The sequence below is a fragment of the Acomys russatus genome, chromosome 7, assembly GCF_903995435.1.
Source record: "Acomys russatus chromosome 7, mAcoRus1.1, whole genome shotgun sequence".
Lineage (NCBI taxonomy): Eukaryota > Metazoa > Chordata > Mammalia > Rodentia > Muridae > Acomys > Acomys russatus.
The window spans coordinates 36278923-36296753 of NC_067143.1; the positions used below are offsets into that span (position 1 = coordinate 36278923).

Below are 17831 nucleotides of genomic sequence, written 5' to 3' on the forward strand. Positions count from 1 at the left end.
GGTGTAGTAGTAGAGGGCGTCATTCATTCCCCGACGTCCATACCACCCGTAGCTCATGTCAGACCTTTGAAGGGTCTGGCTTAATTGGAGAGGCTCAATTCCCGGTGTTGCTGCAAACATCACCTAAGTAGAGGAACTTTTCTTCACATCCCGCACAGTATTCCATTAGAGGTCCTCTTAAATGTTTTAGCACACTATGTAACATTTCTGTTTGTTCAAACAGGGATGAGCTGAACAGGAAGAGCTAACCTCCAGTGCTTAAAATAGCAGCTGGCTCAGAGAAAACTCTCAAACATAGGAACAAATTAAGATCAGTTTGCTATACTGCTCCCAGCCAGTGAGGACCCCTATTATCTCCAACCTTAAGCTTCTTCCGGCTGTTCTGCCATACTCAGGCCCAAAACAGGCTCCTAAGCCACCGGCCAGTCGCCTCTTCAGCCTAGGGAGGGCATTCTTCCAGCTGGTCCCTGGGATGGGGCTCCCTAAGTAGAATGTGCCAGCCATGCTGGCTCTATCAAGGTGCCAAGGCCTCATCTTTCAACTCATCTACATCACTCTGGTCAGGCTTTGAACTGGTGTTGAAGTACAGAAAGCCCTTATTCTGAAAGTAGCTCATGAAGGAAAAAGATGTCATTATCTATGGAACAGGAAGACAACTCGAGATTATACAGTCATATGCCCTGAGGATTGCTGAAGCTTACTTTTACCACTTAAAACAAACAAACAAACAAACAAACTTACTTATTATTATGTATACAGTGCCCGGCCTGCATGTACACCTGCAGGCCAGAAGAGGGCATGAGATCACATTATAGATGGTTGTGAGCCACCATGTGGTTACTGGAATTGAACTCAGGACCTGTGGAAGACTGTGGGTCAGTGCTGTTAACCTCTGAGCCACCTCTCTAGCCTCTTACCAGTCAATCTTCAGTGAAGTGGCTGCCAGGCTCCAGCCGGAAGACAGCTCTTGATCCACGTCATTAGTGAGTTTTTACGCCATACACGAGGGATGCTTTAGTATGTAGCAGTCCCTCTACCTCAGTCTGGAGTTTCCCAAAAGGACCAATCAGTTTAGCAGGCTGGCTCTACCTGAAAAATCATCAGATCAATCATAAAGCGTTGGAGCCTATAACAAAAACTAGTGTAAGGACTGTAAAGAAAATCAAGTGACTTGGATCCCAGCAGCAGCTGCGGGGCTCAGTTCTTCTCTCTTTCATTTCTGGAAACATGACTTCTGACGTGGCTCTCTCTGATACTGTCATCAAGGTGTTCAATGACATGAAGTTCAAAAGCCGTCAATGCCAGAAGTGAGAAATCCAAGAAAGCAAAGCTCTTCTGCCTCAGTGAGGACAAGATCATCATCCTGGAGATGTGGTGAAAGACTCCTACACCAATTTTATCAAGATGCTGCCAGACAAGGGCTGCTATTATGCTGTCTATGATGCAACCCACGAGACCAAGGAGCAAGGAGGACGACCTGGTGTTCATCTCCTGGGCCCCTGAGAGTGCACCCCTTAAGAGCAAAGTGATCTACACCTGCTCCACAGAGGCTGTCAGGAAGCATGAATTACAAACTAATTTCTACTAGGACTGTTGCACCCTGGCAGAAAAGCTAGGTGGCAGCACTGCCATTTCCCTGGAGGGCAAGCCTTTGTGAGCCGCCTCCAGCTCTCCTGCCTGAAGAGAGTTGCAGCGCCAGACCTGCTCTTGGGTGTTGCAGGTTGCCCCTTTCCTGCCATACCAGAGGGGCTGGGGGATCCCAGTAGGGGAGGGCAATCCCTCCACCCCAGTCATTCCCACCCTGTGGCCTGCCCTCTTGTATCCTTGATGGTTCTGACCTTCCCATACTGCTTTTGATCTTGATTCCTCTTGTGTTGAAGCAAACAAAGTCCCATGTCAGGCACCCAGTTTGGGAGGAGCCTGTAGTATTTTTTTTTTTAAAGGACACCCCTACTCCTCATCTCATGCTGCCAGCCTCTAATCACAATAGTGATTCTGTGCTTGTCTGTTTAGTTCTGTATGTAAATGAAACGTGGAAATGACCCCCCCCCCCCCCCTCCAGCCCCCCACCTGCACCAGCTGGTTGCTCTCCTTTTCCCCTTGATCTTGGCAACTCATGGAAGTTGGCTCAGTAAGGGACCTTCAATTAAAAAATAAACAATAAAAAGGCTAGTGTGAGAGAGAGAGAGACAGAGAGAGAGAAAGAGAGAGAGAGAGAGAGAGAGAGAGAGAGAGAGAGAGAAAGAGAAAGAAAAAGAGAGACAGACAGAGACAGACAAGAGAGAGAGAGAACGCTGGGTATGACACACATTTAATCCTAGCACTTGCGATGCCTGCCTCACAGGCAGAGTTTGAGGTCATGCTGTTTACATAAGGAACTCCAGGACAAGGCCACAAAGACAGACCCTGAATCAAAATAAGCAAAGCAGCATCCACTCAGAAAAGAATTACACCAGCACAAGTGAGTGAGTCCAAGATGTCAGGGCTCACAGAGAAGCATGTAAAAAGTGGCTCCTGACACCCTGGCGGTTGTGCCTCTGCTATTCTTGGGCTGTGAGGTCCAAGCAAGTGAAGTGAATAGGTCTCTTATTTCAGATTGTACTCATGCAGCTACTGGACAGAGTCTAAGCAGAATGTAAGGAGTCCCACACAGGAGCAGGCCTCCTCATGTGTGTACCATCCCTTCAGGCTCATGCCCCATTATAGAGAATCAAGGAAAAGACGACTCGTTTCTGGAATCTCCTGACCTGCTTGCCACCACACACCTCAGACACAGAGACAAAAACACAACTCTGCTGCAACGTGTTTATTATGTGCCAAAAAAAGTACACCACAGCTTACTCCACACATCTGTAGGAGAGTGCAGTCTTGCCTGCATATACAACAATGAGGTAGAGACTTCACACACAGCTTCACAAAACCCACAGAGTAGCTGGGATATGCAACAATGCAACATCAGCTCAGCAGGAGGGAGGAGGGGTTATGACACTGGTTCTTTGGCACACAGCTTCCCTAAGAGGGGCAAGTAGTAGTAATTAAATTAAAAAAGAAAAAGAAAAGTCAAGTTTTCAAATTCCAGTAGCATTCTTGTCAACTGTAACTGTTGATTCATACATTCTTCAAATAAAAGATGTACAGAAGGGTACTTGCCCCTCTAAGAGAAAGGGCTCCTGTGAGCCTTCATCTGCCCCCACCAAAAAACAGCCCTTTTTAATTTTTTTTTTTTTAAGCTCAGTTACAAAAGAAAAAGTCCTGTGACTGTGATTAAAAACTTCTATCAACCCTCCCCCCACATAAGTGCAACAGAAGAAGGTGCGACAAACCATTTAAAACTATATACAGCAGCTGCTCAGACCTAATATTTTTCCTCGGTCCAGTTTTAAGTAAAATAATTTTTCTCTTGGTTACAAATGCTTTCATTTGCAACTGTGACCAGCAGTCCCCCAGACACAAATTTGCTATAATGTTAAAAGCTGCCAGGAAAAAAAAATCTATTGTTCCAAACGACTTAAAAACTGTTTTAAGGAGTGTAAAAAGGAACCAGTAAAAACCCTCGAGCGTAAACTATGAAATATGATTTGGTTTAAATGAAGAGCAAAGTCTCCTTGTTTGTTTACAGTAAAAAACACCAGCTGAACACTCAATTTATGCCGTTCAGGTGGGGGTTAAATAAATGGAAAGGCACTGTATGGCAACTGCAAGAATGAACCAATGAGACCTGCGCATCACCACCGTCAGTATTGCAAGGAATGTAAAAAGCGCTTTAATAAATAAACCTAAGTGTAGGCATCTGTGTCAATACCTTCTGGACACATAGCTTTTTTGTTGTTGTTGTTGTTGTTTTCATTTGCAAAATGAGGAATTAGAATCTGGGAAAACTACAATTGCTTGAGGGTGAGCCTGAGGGTCCTCCTCATGTGCGCACCTGCTCTGGCACACCCCCTTCAAAACAAAACCTGACAGAACTCATTGTGCATCAATTAGTGCAGAAACAAAGACAGATTTAGCAAGTACAAAGGTGACTAAAAATTTCCCTTGTCTGCAGAAAGCTAGCTCCTTAGGCGCCAGTGCAGGGTACAGGCTACTGCCTGACTTGCCAGCCTTGGGCGCCACAGGCCACGGGGCAAGGCCAGCTTCTCTAGCTGGGATCTCAGTTCTTCTGGTTCCTCATTAAGGGGCTGTGGTGGCGCAAGCCTTCCATGCTATGTCGCCAGTGCCAGCAGCTTCGGCAAAAGTACTTGAAGCAGACCTAGGTTAGGGGGACAAAAAGAGAAAAGTGTGTTATCATTAGATATAAAGGCTTCACTTTAAGAGGAAACGGAGGCCCCTTGGCTTCTGTGGAGCTGGAAGAGCTGCTTCCTGCTAGCCCTTTCACCCCAACAGAGCTTTGGCAAACGCAGCCCTGTTTCTGTGCGTAACCTTATACAAACATTTTAGGTTCCTGGTGTGCACATGGGAGACCATGCAGCTTCCCAATTTCCCATCCTCCTCATCTACAAGAGCATTTGAATCTCATGGCTGCCAACATGAGAATGTTTGAAGAATTGGTTACAGATTCAAGTGTTAGGAGAGATGTCTTTCTCTTAGTAAGGTGACTGGTTTTTCTAGTTGGGGATCCCCAAGCAAGCCACAACCTCCCAGGAAGAGTGAAGTTGAAGCAGGGCGTGATGGCACATGTCTTTAATCCCAGGGTCTCTGTGAGCTCTAGGACAGCCTGGTCTCCAAGAGTCTGAGACACCCAAGACTACACAGAGAAACCCTGCCTCAAAAAACCAAAAAGGTAAAGTTGAAGAGTCACTGTGAAAGATACTGATCTATAAAAGCTGATTTAAAAAGATATTTGTTTTCAGGCTTTACTTTACCATCCAAACTTAAGCATGAGCTCATGGGAGCCTCTGACTATCAACAGCCTACATGCAAATGACAGTATCACGGTTAAGTTAAACTAAGCAGGGATATATTGCTCGATCCTGGAAGGTTCCCAAACATCCCACAGAAGGTTGAAAATGTAGTTCAGTGGTTACACCGACACATGATCAACCAGTGAATCGCCAGAGCTACAAAGTGAAACCCTGTTTAAAAAAAAAAAAAACTAAACCAAATAATAACAATAAAATAATAACACAAAAAGATGAAGCTGGGCGATGGAAAGGAGTTAGTAATGAGAAAGTGAGGTTGAGTATGATAAAAATATATTGTAAGCATGTATGAAGTTCTAAAAGAATACAAATACATATTTTTAACTTTTTAAAAAAGATGGTTGCGGGATGGTGGCTCATGCCTTTAATCCCAGCATTTGGGAAACAAAGGTAGGCTGAGTTTGAGGCCAGCCTGATCTACAAAATGAGAAAAACCTTGTCTCCAAAACCCAAAAACCAATCAACAAAACAAAATATATATCAAAGTAGTCTAGGAGTTCAGAAATAAAATAAGTCAGTCCCAGCAAGGTGCCCGTTGGCACTGCAACACAATGCCATCATCTACAGGGTTCACAACGGAGAACAATGCAGTCCACATACAAAACCAACCAACACTCCACAAGGTGGGAAAACCTCTCCAAAAATCTCAGTCTTAATTACGTTTACATTTTTGGGTCGGGCAGGATTCACAGCAATCCTGGGACAAACGGTACCAGAGACTGTAGCTAGACATGCTTGTTGGACTTAGAAAACGCTCAGTAGTGGTTGATTCATAGGTACCCTACTACCCAGTGTCTACAAAACCACCCACTATCTGGGTATGGTAACACATTCCTGAGATACTAATGCTCTGGTAGGAACAGTGGGTTAAGAGGCTTGCTGTAAGTTCAAGGCCAGCTTGGTTACATGAATCCCAGGCCAGCCAGGAACAAACAGTGAGACTATTTCCAAAACAAACAAAATGAAACAAAAAGCACCCACCATCACCAATGCCATACTGTATAGCAGCAACCTAGGATCAGAAAGGCCAACAAGCCAACAAGCACTCCGCACACTCCTAGAGTGTGGGGTCAATCTATCTACAGGGTGCCCTCTTGACTACTGTCTATGCTATCAGATATCACAAGTTACCTCAGAATTAATTAATTCTCAATGTCATAAATGTGCCTCAATACATTTGTAAATTGTAGTAGGGACTTCATAAGCATCTACAGTGCCCAGAGAACTCACCTGATCTCTGCAGAAGAAAGGACCAGGCTGTGAACTGCAGATAAGACACAGAGAATCTTCTAGATAGGGGTCAATCTGAACCTGAGGAACAGCAACAGAGGAAGATACAGTAGCTGTGTGAGTCAGATGCACTGTAGGAGTGTATTATTGAACACACAGAAATGTAGGATATTTGTCTGTTATAAAGGAGGCTACACAGAATTGTAAGCCAGGGCCTAATATGGATCCTAGATAGGCTCCTATTGTATAGACACAAAGCTGGTTGCTGCTATCATTCAGACAACCACAGATCTTACTGCTTGCTTCCCGTCTAAGCAAAATGAACCATGACCCTTTATCAATTAGTAGGAGGCAAGTGTTCAGAAGATTCAGGTAAGAGGATTGATAAAGGAAGTCAAGCTACTTAGCAATTCCAGACAAATATCAAAATGAGGGCACTTCCCCTCCCCCGCCCCACTCAGGCAGCTAACAGTTGGAGTCCGTACCTCCTGAGACCCCAAAAACAAAGCACACCTCAATCCCTCAATTCAGGTGAATTGTGCAGTTGGGTTCACTTCCCTTGTGTTGGAATTACACTGTGTGTCTCTCTCAAAGTAAGGACACAACCAGACACTCACCTTCTTGGTAAACTTGGTGGTTTTGATCTCCACAAAAGCAGCGCTGACTGCTTTCAGGTAACTACGTTGGTTATTGAAAGTCACACGACCAGACCCTAGGAAAATCGGGCAAAGCTTATGCTCTCTGTTCAAATTCTCTCCAACACTCAAGAATCCTTGTTTCTATACCGTACTGTCTGATATAAAGTTAAGTATTTATGTAATTTCTAATTCAGTGGTTGTCACAGCAAAATCAAAAGCAGTGGAATTTTAATAATATATTTTATCTTTGTGTTCAAGTTATTTTAACACATAGGAGAAACTACATTTTCAAGTACTCAATAGCCACCTTTTGTTGATGGCTATTACATTGGACAGTATAGTTCTAACACATGTTGGTATAAACCATTCAGTAAAGAGGAAAATGTGGGAGTTTCCTCTGGTGCAGGTAGATGCACAGAATAAACAGTTTAGGTGGAAACCAAGCTGCAGAATAAACTGTTTTCTGAAGGGCAGAAATAGCAACCAAGCCTTGCCTGGCCCAGAAGTGCCTTAGAGAACTAGAACCAGCAGGAGAGGCAGAGGACCCCACCCCGCCTGCAGCCTCCATCTGCAGCACAGTCCTGACAAGCACACAGTGCTCCTCCATGACCCGACTCACTGGTAGACCAGGCATCTGGGAAGGTGTGCTAAGTCTACATGCCTTCATCAGAGTTCAGGTCAGTTTCACTTCCACACCCAATCACTGAGATTGCTGTACCGTGTCTGATCAAATCAAAACTCAGTGGTCAGGACACAGACCTTAAGATAGAACAGCTCAATGGCGTACCATCTTTTCAGTTAGCCAGAAAGCACTTTTGACCCGACCTTATCTCTGACTCTAGACGGCATCAAAGATGTAAAAACAAAACAAAATTTCCTTCCTTTCTCTTCTTCCCACTTTCCTTCTTTTGACGATGTCTCAACACACAGTTCAGAACTCATTATGTAGGCCAGGTTAGCTCTGAACAAGAGATCTACTTTGCTCTGTCTCCCAAGTGCTGGGACTGCAGGCAGGTGCCACTATGCCTGTCAAAAACTTTTCTGGTTTTGTTTTTTGGGAACAGGGTTTCTCTGTGTAGCCTTAGCTGTCCTGGGTTCATTTTGCAGACCAGGCTGGCCTCAAACTGAAAGATCTGCCTGTTTCTGCCTCCCAAGTGCTGGGATTACAAATGTGCACACACACCACTGTACCTGCCTTTGGCAAGAACTTTTAATGAAGGAAATTGCACAAGTTCTCACTAAAATGTAGTCTTTAAATGCAACACTTCCTATAGTTTGCTCCAAACTAGTTAGGCTGTGTACTTTGAATGTCTAACAAACTTCTTTCATCATTTTCACCAATACTATCATAGATACTACAATCACCCTTTTCCCCAGTGTGGGAATAGGAGCAGAAACAAGATGCAGATGGGCCAGTACCGGTAACTTCTAGAGGAAAAGATGATCTGAAAACCTGGGTCAGGTTTCTTTCCACTCCCAAACGGGAAGTATTACAATCTTAATCTACTCCCAGGGGCACCAAGCCTTCCCACACAAAAGTAGGACACTCACCAATGGGGTACTTGTGCTTATCTGTGTCAATCCCAGCATATACTACTCCACCAAATAGGTCATTCAAGATGGCAGCCAGAGCCTCAGCATTGAGCATTCCGTGCAAGGCACCAACAAACACCGTCCTGCTGGGATCCAGCCTCTGAGATGGGCTCCAGACAAAGTTGCTGTCAGCCAAGACCCAAGGGATTACCTGCACCTGAAACCCGCAAAGGATTATCAGCTGGAAGCTTCAGAGAGATTCAGATTCCTGTATGGTAGGGCACATGCTCTGGATACTACAGCTGTAGCTGCTGAGGCTATGCTGGGATGTCAGGGCACTGTTGCCCATCTGAAGGATGCAAGTGTTACTCAACTTAAGTTGAATTTCCTTTGTTCATAATGGTGAAAGCAAATACAACAGAACCTGCTCATTCTGCAGAGTAAGCAAAAAAGTACCAAACTGACAGGCCCATGATCTTATAACCAACTAAGGGACACAGGAATTAACAGAGCATGAGTTCTCAAGAAAGAAAACAAGAGTCCTTGTGACAGGAGAACTAACAGAACACTTAAAAGCTAGAAGCAAGCTGGATGTGTTGGTGCACGCCTTTAATCCCAGCACTCGGGAGGCAGAAAAAGGTGTATCCATTGAGTTCAAGGCCAGAACTCTAGAGAGTGAGTTCAGGACAGCCAGAGATACACAGGAAACCCCTGGATGATAAAAAAAAAAAAAAAAATAACAATAACAAAACAAAAACCAAACAGACCAAACAAAAAACACAAAAAAGCTAGAAGCACGAAGGACAAAAGGATGGAAATGTTTTTATCAGTGTGATGCTTACTAGTCTAAACTAGGTATTTAGAGGGCTTTATGCCAGCAACAATGAGAACATCTCTCTGTCTCTGTCTCTCTGTCTCTCTGTCTCTCTGTCTGTCTGTCTGTCTCTCTCTCTCTCTTTCTCTCTCTCTCTCTCTCTCTCTCTCTCTCTCTCTCTCTCTGTGTGTGTGTGTGTGTGTGTGTGTGTGTGTGTGTAAAGTCACACACAAAGATCTGAGGCATTAAAAAATTCAGTAACACTAGGGCACGTGCTGACATTCTCTGTCCTGATTCTCTGACCCCAGCCAGAATCAAGTCTAGTACAGCAGGCAGAGGGCTTCATGATGAAGTAGGCTTACAGATGCCAATAACTATTTTTGGAAAATTAGTCTCTGAAGATCTTTTTTAAATGTTCTGAATGAGGAAGAGAAATGAGGCAAACATCAAGAGGTAAAAATAATTCAAAAGACAACCTGAACAAGGCTGATGGCGATGATCACGGGCCAAGTAAAAATATTCTTCACTGGGCGCATGCCTTTAATCCCAGCACTCAGGAGGCAGAGGCAGGTGGATCTCTGTGAGTTCAAGGCCAGGCTGGTCTACAGCGCCAGTTCCAGGACAGCCAGGGCTACACAGAGAAACCCCATCTTGAAAAACCAAACCAAACCATAACAAAAATTTTCAATGAAGTCTGCAGAGGTCTCACTTCCTGAGTGGACAAGCAAGGAAGAACCAGGCAGGACCTAGACCTATGAGGGCCTAAGGTCTGGAGAGCCTGGTAGAAGGTACAAGGGGAAGTCAACAGCCATGCAAATTCATGAAAAAAGGTTACTTTGCACATAGGGCAATATATCAAAGAATATAGTGTCTAGATAGGACAGGAGGTTAGACAGGTAAATCTGGGTATATGAAAAGAGTAGAACCACAAAATGAATAAATTATCTGAGATAGAAAAGATGACAGGAGGGAGTCAAATATTGATGACGGTGGACTTGAGTTGAGACATACAAAGAAACAGTAATAGAAGTGAGAGAACCGGGACAACCTGCAGCTGGTGCATCAAAGAGAGACTCAATCTCTATTAGGTGATAAGAAGAGAGTGGAAGATGGGAAGGTATTATCAGGGGCATGAGGCAGACTGGCTGCTCTGTAGTGGTGACAGTCTCATGTGTGAAAACAGGGAACAAAAAAGGAAAGAGTATGTGAATTAATCTTAGATGCAATGAGCTCCTGCTTGCTGTCTGAGTGCCAGACAAGTGATCAGAGGAGGCAAGGGAACTTAGGGCAGTGTGGGAGCCAGAGACTGAAAAATAGAAACACAAGGAACTTCTATAACGCAAAGAACCAGGTTAGTCAATAGATTATTTATATATATATAAATATTTTTTTACTTATTTATTTATTTATTTTAGTATACAATGTTTTACTTGTATGTATGCCTACACACCAGAAGAGGGCACCAGATCTCAATATAGATGGTTGTGAGCCACCATGTGGTTGCTGGGAATTGAACTCAGGACCTTTGGAAGAGCAAGCAGCGCTCTTAACCTCTGAGCCATCTCTCCAGCCCGTCAATAGGTTATTTAAAAGTGATGTGAGTATCCTAAAAATACTTTACTTTCTAACAGCTGATTTGGGCTCACAGTAAAACTATACTCCCCATGCCACACAAGCCTCCTCAAGTAGTAACCCTCTGCACCAGAAGGTACATGGTGATGACTCCATGCTGACAATTGCTATCACCTCAGGACCACAGTTTATACTGGGTCTTCTTCATGCTTGATGCGCTGAATTTTATGACACTGCAAAGGTGCAATGGTAGCTGAGTGTCACCCCGCAGCCCACAAAGTCCTTTGTGCTTTGCCTAGTCATGTCTCCCTCCCCTGGAAAGTACTTATCTTTTTAATTAGAGATATTTTTAGCTGTCTGTCTTACAAATAAGCAATAAAAAAATTCACGAAAAGTAATGTTCTTTGGACTCTTCCTAATAAAATCACCAGTACACTGATTTCTGAACTCAAAACAAGTGGTTCTCAAAACTCTTCCAGTAGCACCACCTGGGGAGCCTGATTGAAAGAGCAAGAGAAAGTAACTAATATAGGATGCAACTCACCTCTTTGCAGCGCATCCTTCGGCTGGACATCTTGAAATAATATTCGCTCAGGCCATCTGGGCTCAGCGGGTCATGAGAACAAGCCTGAAGCAAGGCCCGGACAGACTTCTCCAGTTCAAACACCAAATACACATACCCTATACTCAACAAAAGACAGGGAAGCTTTACTATTCTGTAGGAGGCAATTTAACATCCTCTAGGGTGGCTATAGAGCCACGGCTTTGAGCAGGGAGTTTCTTCTAAGGGAGGAAACCTCAAGTGCAAGACTTTTGTTTTGAGGTGCTGGGGATTAAGCCCATAGTCTTGTGCATGCAGGCAAGCACTCTACCACTGAACCAAATCCCTTACCCCAAAGTACATTTTTGTTCTTCTCCTGAAAAGGCTTGTCAGATCACCTACTATGCCTTATGCCATGATAAGGGAGAGAGATGAGCATCATAGTCACTAAGGGAAGGAACTGTCAGGTGGGGACAGAAGATCCCACCCACTCTCACACAGCTCTCTACCCTAGAATAGAGAGCAGGCTCCCCATGTTCAGGTCAGCAGCACCAGAAAGAACAGCAGGCATGGTCAGTTTGCCAGGGGACGCAGGTATTGCTTTAAAAGCCTAATTAAACCATTGGTTAAAGTTCAATGAAGATGGGACAGAGTGAAAATAGCACCTGCTCCTTTCTACAGGGCAGGATCTCATTTTAGACCAGTGAGGAATCAGTTACTTGATCCTCATTCCTGCCAACTCCGAAGGGAATCTCAGAACTGGGACACACAGCAACCTTTGAGGCAGCAAAGGCAGGCAAAGGAACACTCTTGAAGTGAACACCTTATTCAAGAGGGAAGGTACTGGTGGGGTTTAGGTTTGGAGGGAGGTGCTCATAAGGAGTCTGATGGCAAATCCCCACAGCACTGCAACTTTGGACAGATGGACAAAGTAGTGTGCAAAATAGAAGAGGGCATGCTACTTTACCCTGGAGTGCCTATATGATCAGCATGCTTCTGTGACAGCCCAGCACCACGTGGTGCAGAACGTGTGAAGGAGTAAAAAAAATTCCTACCATGTCTTTATTACCTTTAGGCATATTACCTTTGGGAGGACACCGGGGGTGCTTGCCATCCTTACCAGGCCACTCCACACTCAGAGAGCCAAAAACACGGAAGGTGTTAACCAATCCAGCTGCACAGATGGGGAAGAACAATAGAAACCAAGACACAGTCTACTCATCAGGAAAGACAAACACAGGATCACCAGTACTCCTCCCAAGGTTCACTGCTCCTGAAAAACAACTCAGAACTGACTTCTGTTCTCATGTGTAAGCAGATGTACAGCAGTACTACGAAAGCTTATGAAGTGCACTCTCCCCTCAGCTGCTCCTATAACACCCTGTGCTGAGGCAGAGGTTCAGAGCCTAGGGCTCACACTCCTGAAAGATATCCCCCACCTTCCACTCTTGTTGTAAGAGTTCTCAGAGGCAGCTCACCTTCTGTAATGTCCCAGGGAACACCTCCTAGGAACACCTTGCATGAGTAGATAGGGTTCTTATAGTTCCGGGGAGGCAGCTGGCCACTCCAGGTACAGGTAGCTTCATTCACAGCTTTGGTAGGAGACAAAGAAGAAACAAGGGTCCAGACAATCAACAAAGTCACTACTCTTCTCTGAAATGGATTTGTTGGGGGAAATAGAACATTTACAATTCCTACCTGGCTGCCTGGGAGAAGACTATGCATGATTGTTCTGAAAGAACACTTCATGTCTCCTCAAATATTTAAGGTAAGTTTGATAAGCCTACCTTATAAGCTTTGAAACCGAAAGGAATTATCAGATATACAGGGAAAATTTTTCATGACTAAAGCCATTTCAACTATATAACTGATTATCATTAGAGCAGTTTTATCTTGCTATTGTTTATAGTACTAAGTAGAGATTTACAAATATTTAAGAGTAGACAGAACAATTTTATATTCAATGCCCTACAAGTTTTCGGCCCCAATAGACTGTCTCCCTGAGTTAAAGGAACGCCCTACCATTTTTTTTTTAACTCAAGCACAGAAGTCAGGACACTGCCAGTAGAAAACACAGTTCACTAGAGTAAGAATATCACCATGCCACATGACCCCACTTACAAGCACCTGAGCAAGCACTGAGTTTCCTTACTTCCCACAAAGTATGATGACAGATTTCTACCCAACCCCCCAGCTGCCCTACTTATGTAAGAATATGTCAAGAGGGCCCTTCTGCTGTGTAGGCTTGGAACGCTCTTCTGATTGGCTTGTCCCGCTAACTTCCAGAGGTCTGTTCTTGGTGGTCAGGTCACACCTTTCACATTGGAAGGTGACCTGGGTGACGACTGGTTACTCCTCAACACTTTACTCTTTCCTTTAGCACTGAGGAAGACATTCAAGGAGATGAGACATTATTCCATCCTGGATACTAGGCCATTCCCTAACATGCACAGGGCTAATGTGTTGCTGTGACAAGAAACTGGGCACTGCTAGCAATATTTCATATAAGAACAGGTAGCCTCCATACAGCATCCCAAACAATGGCCACATAGTAAGCACAAACATGGGCGGTCAGAACCACTGGATAAATAGGGTACTCACCCTACTAGAAGAGAGTGAGACGGAAAGGAGCTCTATGCAAACACATGTAACAAAGAAATAATGTTTACTGAGTCAGGTACCAGACCCAAGAACCATGACTTGGGTGGAAAGCATTTGAGACATTAGTAGTTAATGATTTAAGTAGCTCATTTACTTCCAAGCTCAGGTGTAATGTGAAAAAACATTTAATATACACTTAAAATTATGCACCTGGACGTGATGGCACATACTTCTAATCACAGCACTCAGGAGGCAGAGGCAGGTGAACATAAGAGGCAATTCAAGGCCAGCCTGGTCTACAGTGAGGTCCAGGACAGCCAAGGCTATGTAGAGACACCCTGTCTTAAAAGCCAGAAAGGAAAAAGACTTATTTTTATGTATTTAGGTGTCTTGCCTGCATGTATGTCTGTGTACTGTGTGCATACCTAATGCCTGCAGAGGCCAGAATAGGATTTGGATCTCCTGGAACTGGAGCTACAGACAGTCATAAGGTGCCATATGGGTGGCAGGAACTGAACCCAGGTCCTCTGGAAGAACAACCAGTGCTCTTAACCACTGAGCCATCTCTCTAGCCTGTATGTAGGATTATTTAAATGACAAAAACTAAAGGACTTCAAAGAGATCAGAGTACTTGGTGACATCCCATACTTAGAAGTTAACAACTGGACTGCCTACCTTGAATGTACCAATCAGACAGTCTCAGGACAGGAAGCCAGAAAATAAATTGTGACTGCTATGACTTCAAATTAGAATTAGGGAAGCAGACAAAGTGTAGGCATCATTTACAAGATTTTTTCTTTCTCATGCAACAATAAAAACCAAAGGCAGTGCACAGCAATTTTCACAGAAGCCCACAGTAAGTGGTAGGACCAGCCATCTTATGCTATAGCATAGCCTACTAGGCCGACTTTCAACTCACTCTCAAGGTTGTCCCTTATTCTACAGAATGCATGGTTCTTTAGACCTGGAATTTTTCCACCCCCTCTTCCAGAAGAGTTCACCCTTGTGTGAACAAAGGTCAACTGTTTCTAGAAAGAGGTCTCAGGCTTCACACCTAGCCAAAGCCACACTACACTCACCTGCAGCCTGCCGGTGTAGTCTAGCCTCTCTCTCTATGCTGAAAGGGTCTTTAGGAGCTCCAAGAAGGTCCCAGGATGGCCACACAGAAGCTCCTGGCCATCTCTTTGAAGCACTGGTTGGAGAGGGAGTAACTGCAGCAAGAGCAGCTTGTTCTTGGTCCATTCGGGACCCAACTCCCATCTTTAGAGGGTCTCTGGGACCATTTCCCGTCATAGAAAGAAAGGGCAGAGGAGGGGAAATTCGAAGACTTGACTAGAAGAGGAAAATGAAGGCAAGTTTTAAAAGACAGTTTTGTTATCAAGTAATAATCACATAACAAATGCGAAAAGTATCTAATGTAACATTCATAGTTTGATATATCTTCTTTCAGTCTGTCTTCCTATTCATTGAGTATAGATTATAATATAATTAAAATAAATTTTGTCTCTCCACATAGACATTTTTTTCTTGCCAGAGAGTTTTTATAGCAATTTTGATAAATTTAATCACATTTTTTTATTCAGGAAATCGGTTATGCCTCACTGACCTAGTTCCCTATTGCTAAACAACTGTTTTCCTGTGATGCTCTGTTCTATTAAAGAAATGTTATTTGAACATGTTACAGTATATAATTGTGTTAAAGCTTGAAATTCTAAGTGTCAAAATAATATATTATTAAAATTGTTGATAGAATTATTTTCTGTAAATACAAAAACTGTCTCATTTCCACTTTGTCTCCTTCCAAATTAATCTTTAGGTGGGGTATTCTGAGAAAGCTGTATTTGTCAGGAATGAGGTAAATCCCCAAGATGAGTTCCATCAAGTAATACAATAGGACAAATGCCTTGTGAGTCCATCTTACAGGATGTAACCTTAAGTCCAGAGAAGTAAAGGACCTGATTACAGCTGTCATTCTAGAAACTAGCCTGGGCAGATGAAATGAACTGGCAACAAGAATACTAATACCAGCTTTCACAGTCCAGGACAGGTGGAAAAATAAGGTAGGGTGGGTTCTAAAAGTAAGGAATGGGTAACCATGACGATAAGACAATGAGAAATGAGCCCTCCTATTCATTAAACATTTAGTTCAGGGCATTTGGTAACTAAAAAGCAAGGCTGAGATAGCACCTTAAACTGCATCTTATTTCAGGAAATTATCCATGCCTCTTTCCCCTTCAAGACTCACATGTAATTAGGGTTGCCATCTAACTCTACTGCCTGTGCTCTTCTATGTATACTACTTATGCCATCATCCACACTCACTCTAATCCATTTTCGAACTAATTAGCATGGAGGCTACACATGTCACACTTGGCTGTATGTAAGAAATATGGGATGTATAAATTTGATGATAGTTTCAGACTGTGAGTTGGCATGAGTCAGTGCAAAAGTATAAAATCTGGAGTCAAATCTGAATTAAAATTCTAGTAGTAATGGTTAATTATGATTTATTAAGGTGATTTATTAAAATATCACTTATGAACGTTGGGACATTATACACAGAGGTACATAAATACTATTGTTTAAAGGCTACAAAAGAAAACATCTATGTATTTCAAGAAACAGAACACTGACAAAATGCTCATATTTACTTTGAAATCATCTGTTCTCTAAGAGCTCTTGGAGTAACAAGTAAAAGACATTTGGCCCTAAAATGTACTGTCATGAACTTTCAATGTGTCCCTGAGTTCGCTAAGGATGAAAAACTATATGGAGGTACCTGATGATCTCTTCTCTTGCCTGCATTCTAGTGGACAGGCACCCATTTCAAGCTCCAAGAAAGATACTGCAGCATCTTTCCTCTAGGACACACAGACAACTCCACCTCCACATCCCCCATTCCTGAGCATGTTACATACAATCAAATCTGAGAGATGGTCTGATCCAGAGCTGAAGCCACTCGTGTCTGAGTCAGAGGGGCTGCTAGAACGGGAGTCCAGGATGGGCCGGGTGTCCAGGCGAGATCCTCTAACTGAGGGTGCTGGGAACTTGTCCAAGTCAGACCCAAGGGGATCCAGAGACAGGAAGCTCAAGGGGTTTTTTCCTAGAACATTTCCCAGTGGATTTTGGAGCATGCTTAATACTAGGATGACAAAAACAAAACAAAACAAACAAAAAACAGAAAAAAAAAGAAAGAAAGAAAAGGAATGCTCATGACCTCTTAATTTTCTTTCCAGACAAGAGTTCTTCTCGTCTCTTTCTTTTCTCCCATAGTCACTCAAGGCAGGACCAACCACCGAGAGCATTTCAGAAGCACAGAGAATGATGTACAGGTAACTGATGGTCTGGAAACCTGGCCACCCAGTCCTCATTAGAAGTTATAGGATGACTGAACACCAGAGTTCCTGCTACTAAAGCAGCAGCAAAACTGTTGTTTGCCCCCAGGCTTAAGGAGTAGTGCTATCATATGAGGCTTTGCCTCTGGGACTCTGTTACAGCTGACATTAATATCTGGATACACCTGCAGTATAATTAGGAAGTTAAAACCATATTCCTTTACTGGCTTTCAGTATCTTTGTTAGATTCTCACTTTTCTAGTGACATTTTGCATGTAGCACACCACAGACTATATAGCATAAACATGTCTTTTCTGTTAAGTTCTGAGAACTTTCAGCATGTACAAGCTTTCTAAGCAGTCCCAAACTTCAAATATAAGATAGAAACAGAATGATATCATAAAGTTCATTATCTGAGGAAACAAACATGGTATGAAACCTCTTTCAGATGGTTGTAACTCTGAAAATCTTGCCTGGAGGCGTCTTTCTTCTCACTGGCCTCTTGAGTGAAATATCAATTATTTCATAACACTGCTAGCCAGGTTCAATAATCAGACAGCAAATAAAAAGTGCTTAGCAAAAAATGGCCAACACACAATAAACAAATATCTAACATTAAAAAGAATAAAATCCAGATGTGGTAGGCAC

At 43.3% G+C, this 17831-nt stretch overlaps 1 protein-coding gene and 1 pseudogene across 10 annotated transcripts in view; one reads left to right on the top strand and one right to left on the bottom strand.

Moving 5' to 3' along the window:
* The first annotated feature begins 1227 nt into the window (after positions 1-1227).
* LOC127192121 (cofilin-1-like) lies at positions 1228-1657 on the top strand (annotated as a pseudogene).
* A 2433-nt stretch (positions 1658-4090) lies between these two features.
* Positions 4091-17831, bottom strand: part of Cpeb1 (cytoplasmic polyadenylation element binding protein 1) — an 87506-nt gene continuing 73765 nt past the window's right edge. For 7 of the 10 annotated variants that reach the window (XM_051148830.1, XM_051148829.1, XM_051148827.1 and 4 more), the window contains 9 exons: positions 16767-16990; positions 14928-15180; positions 12726-12839; positions 12317-12421; positions 11251-11387; positions 8339-8537; positions 6767-6861; positions 6150-6230; positions 4091-4249 (listed from right to left, as the gene is read on the bottom strand). In XM_051148830.1, coding sequence (XP_051004787.1) covers positions 4151-4249; positions 6150-6230; positions 6767-6861; positions 8339-8537; positions 11251-11387; positions 12317-12421; positions 12726-12839; positions 14928-15180; positions 16767-16990 — 1307 coding nt within the window. In that variant the 3' untranslated portion in view covers positions 4091-4150. The remainder of the gene's footprint in view (positions 4250-6149; positions 6231-6766; positions 6862-8338; positions 8538-11250; positions 11388-12316; positions 12422-12725; positions 12840-14927; positions 15181-16766; positions 16991-17831) is intronic. The other 3 variants (XM_051148824.1, XM_051148823.1, XM_051148825.1) reach the window with 2 other exon arrangements.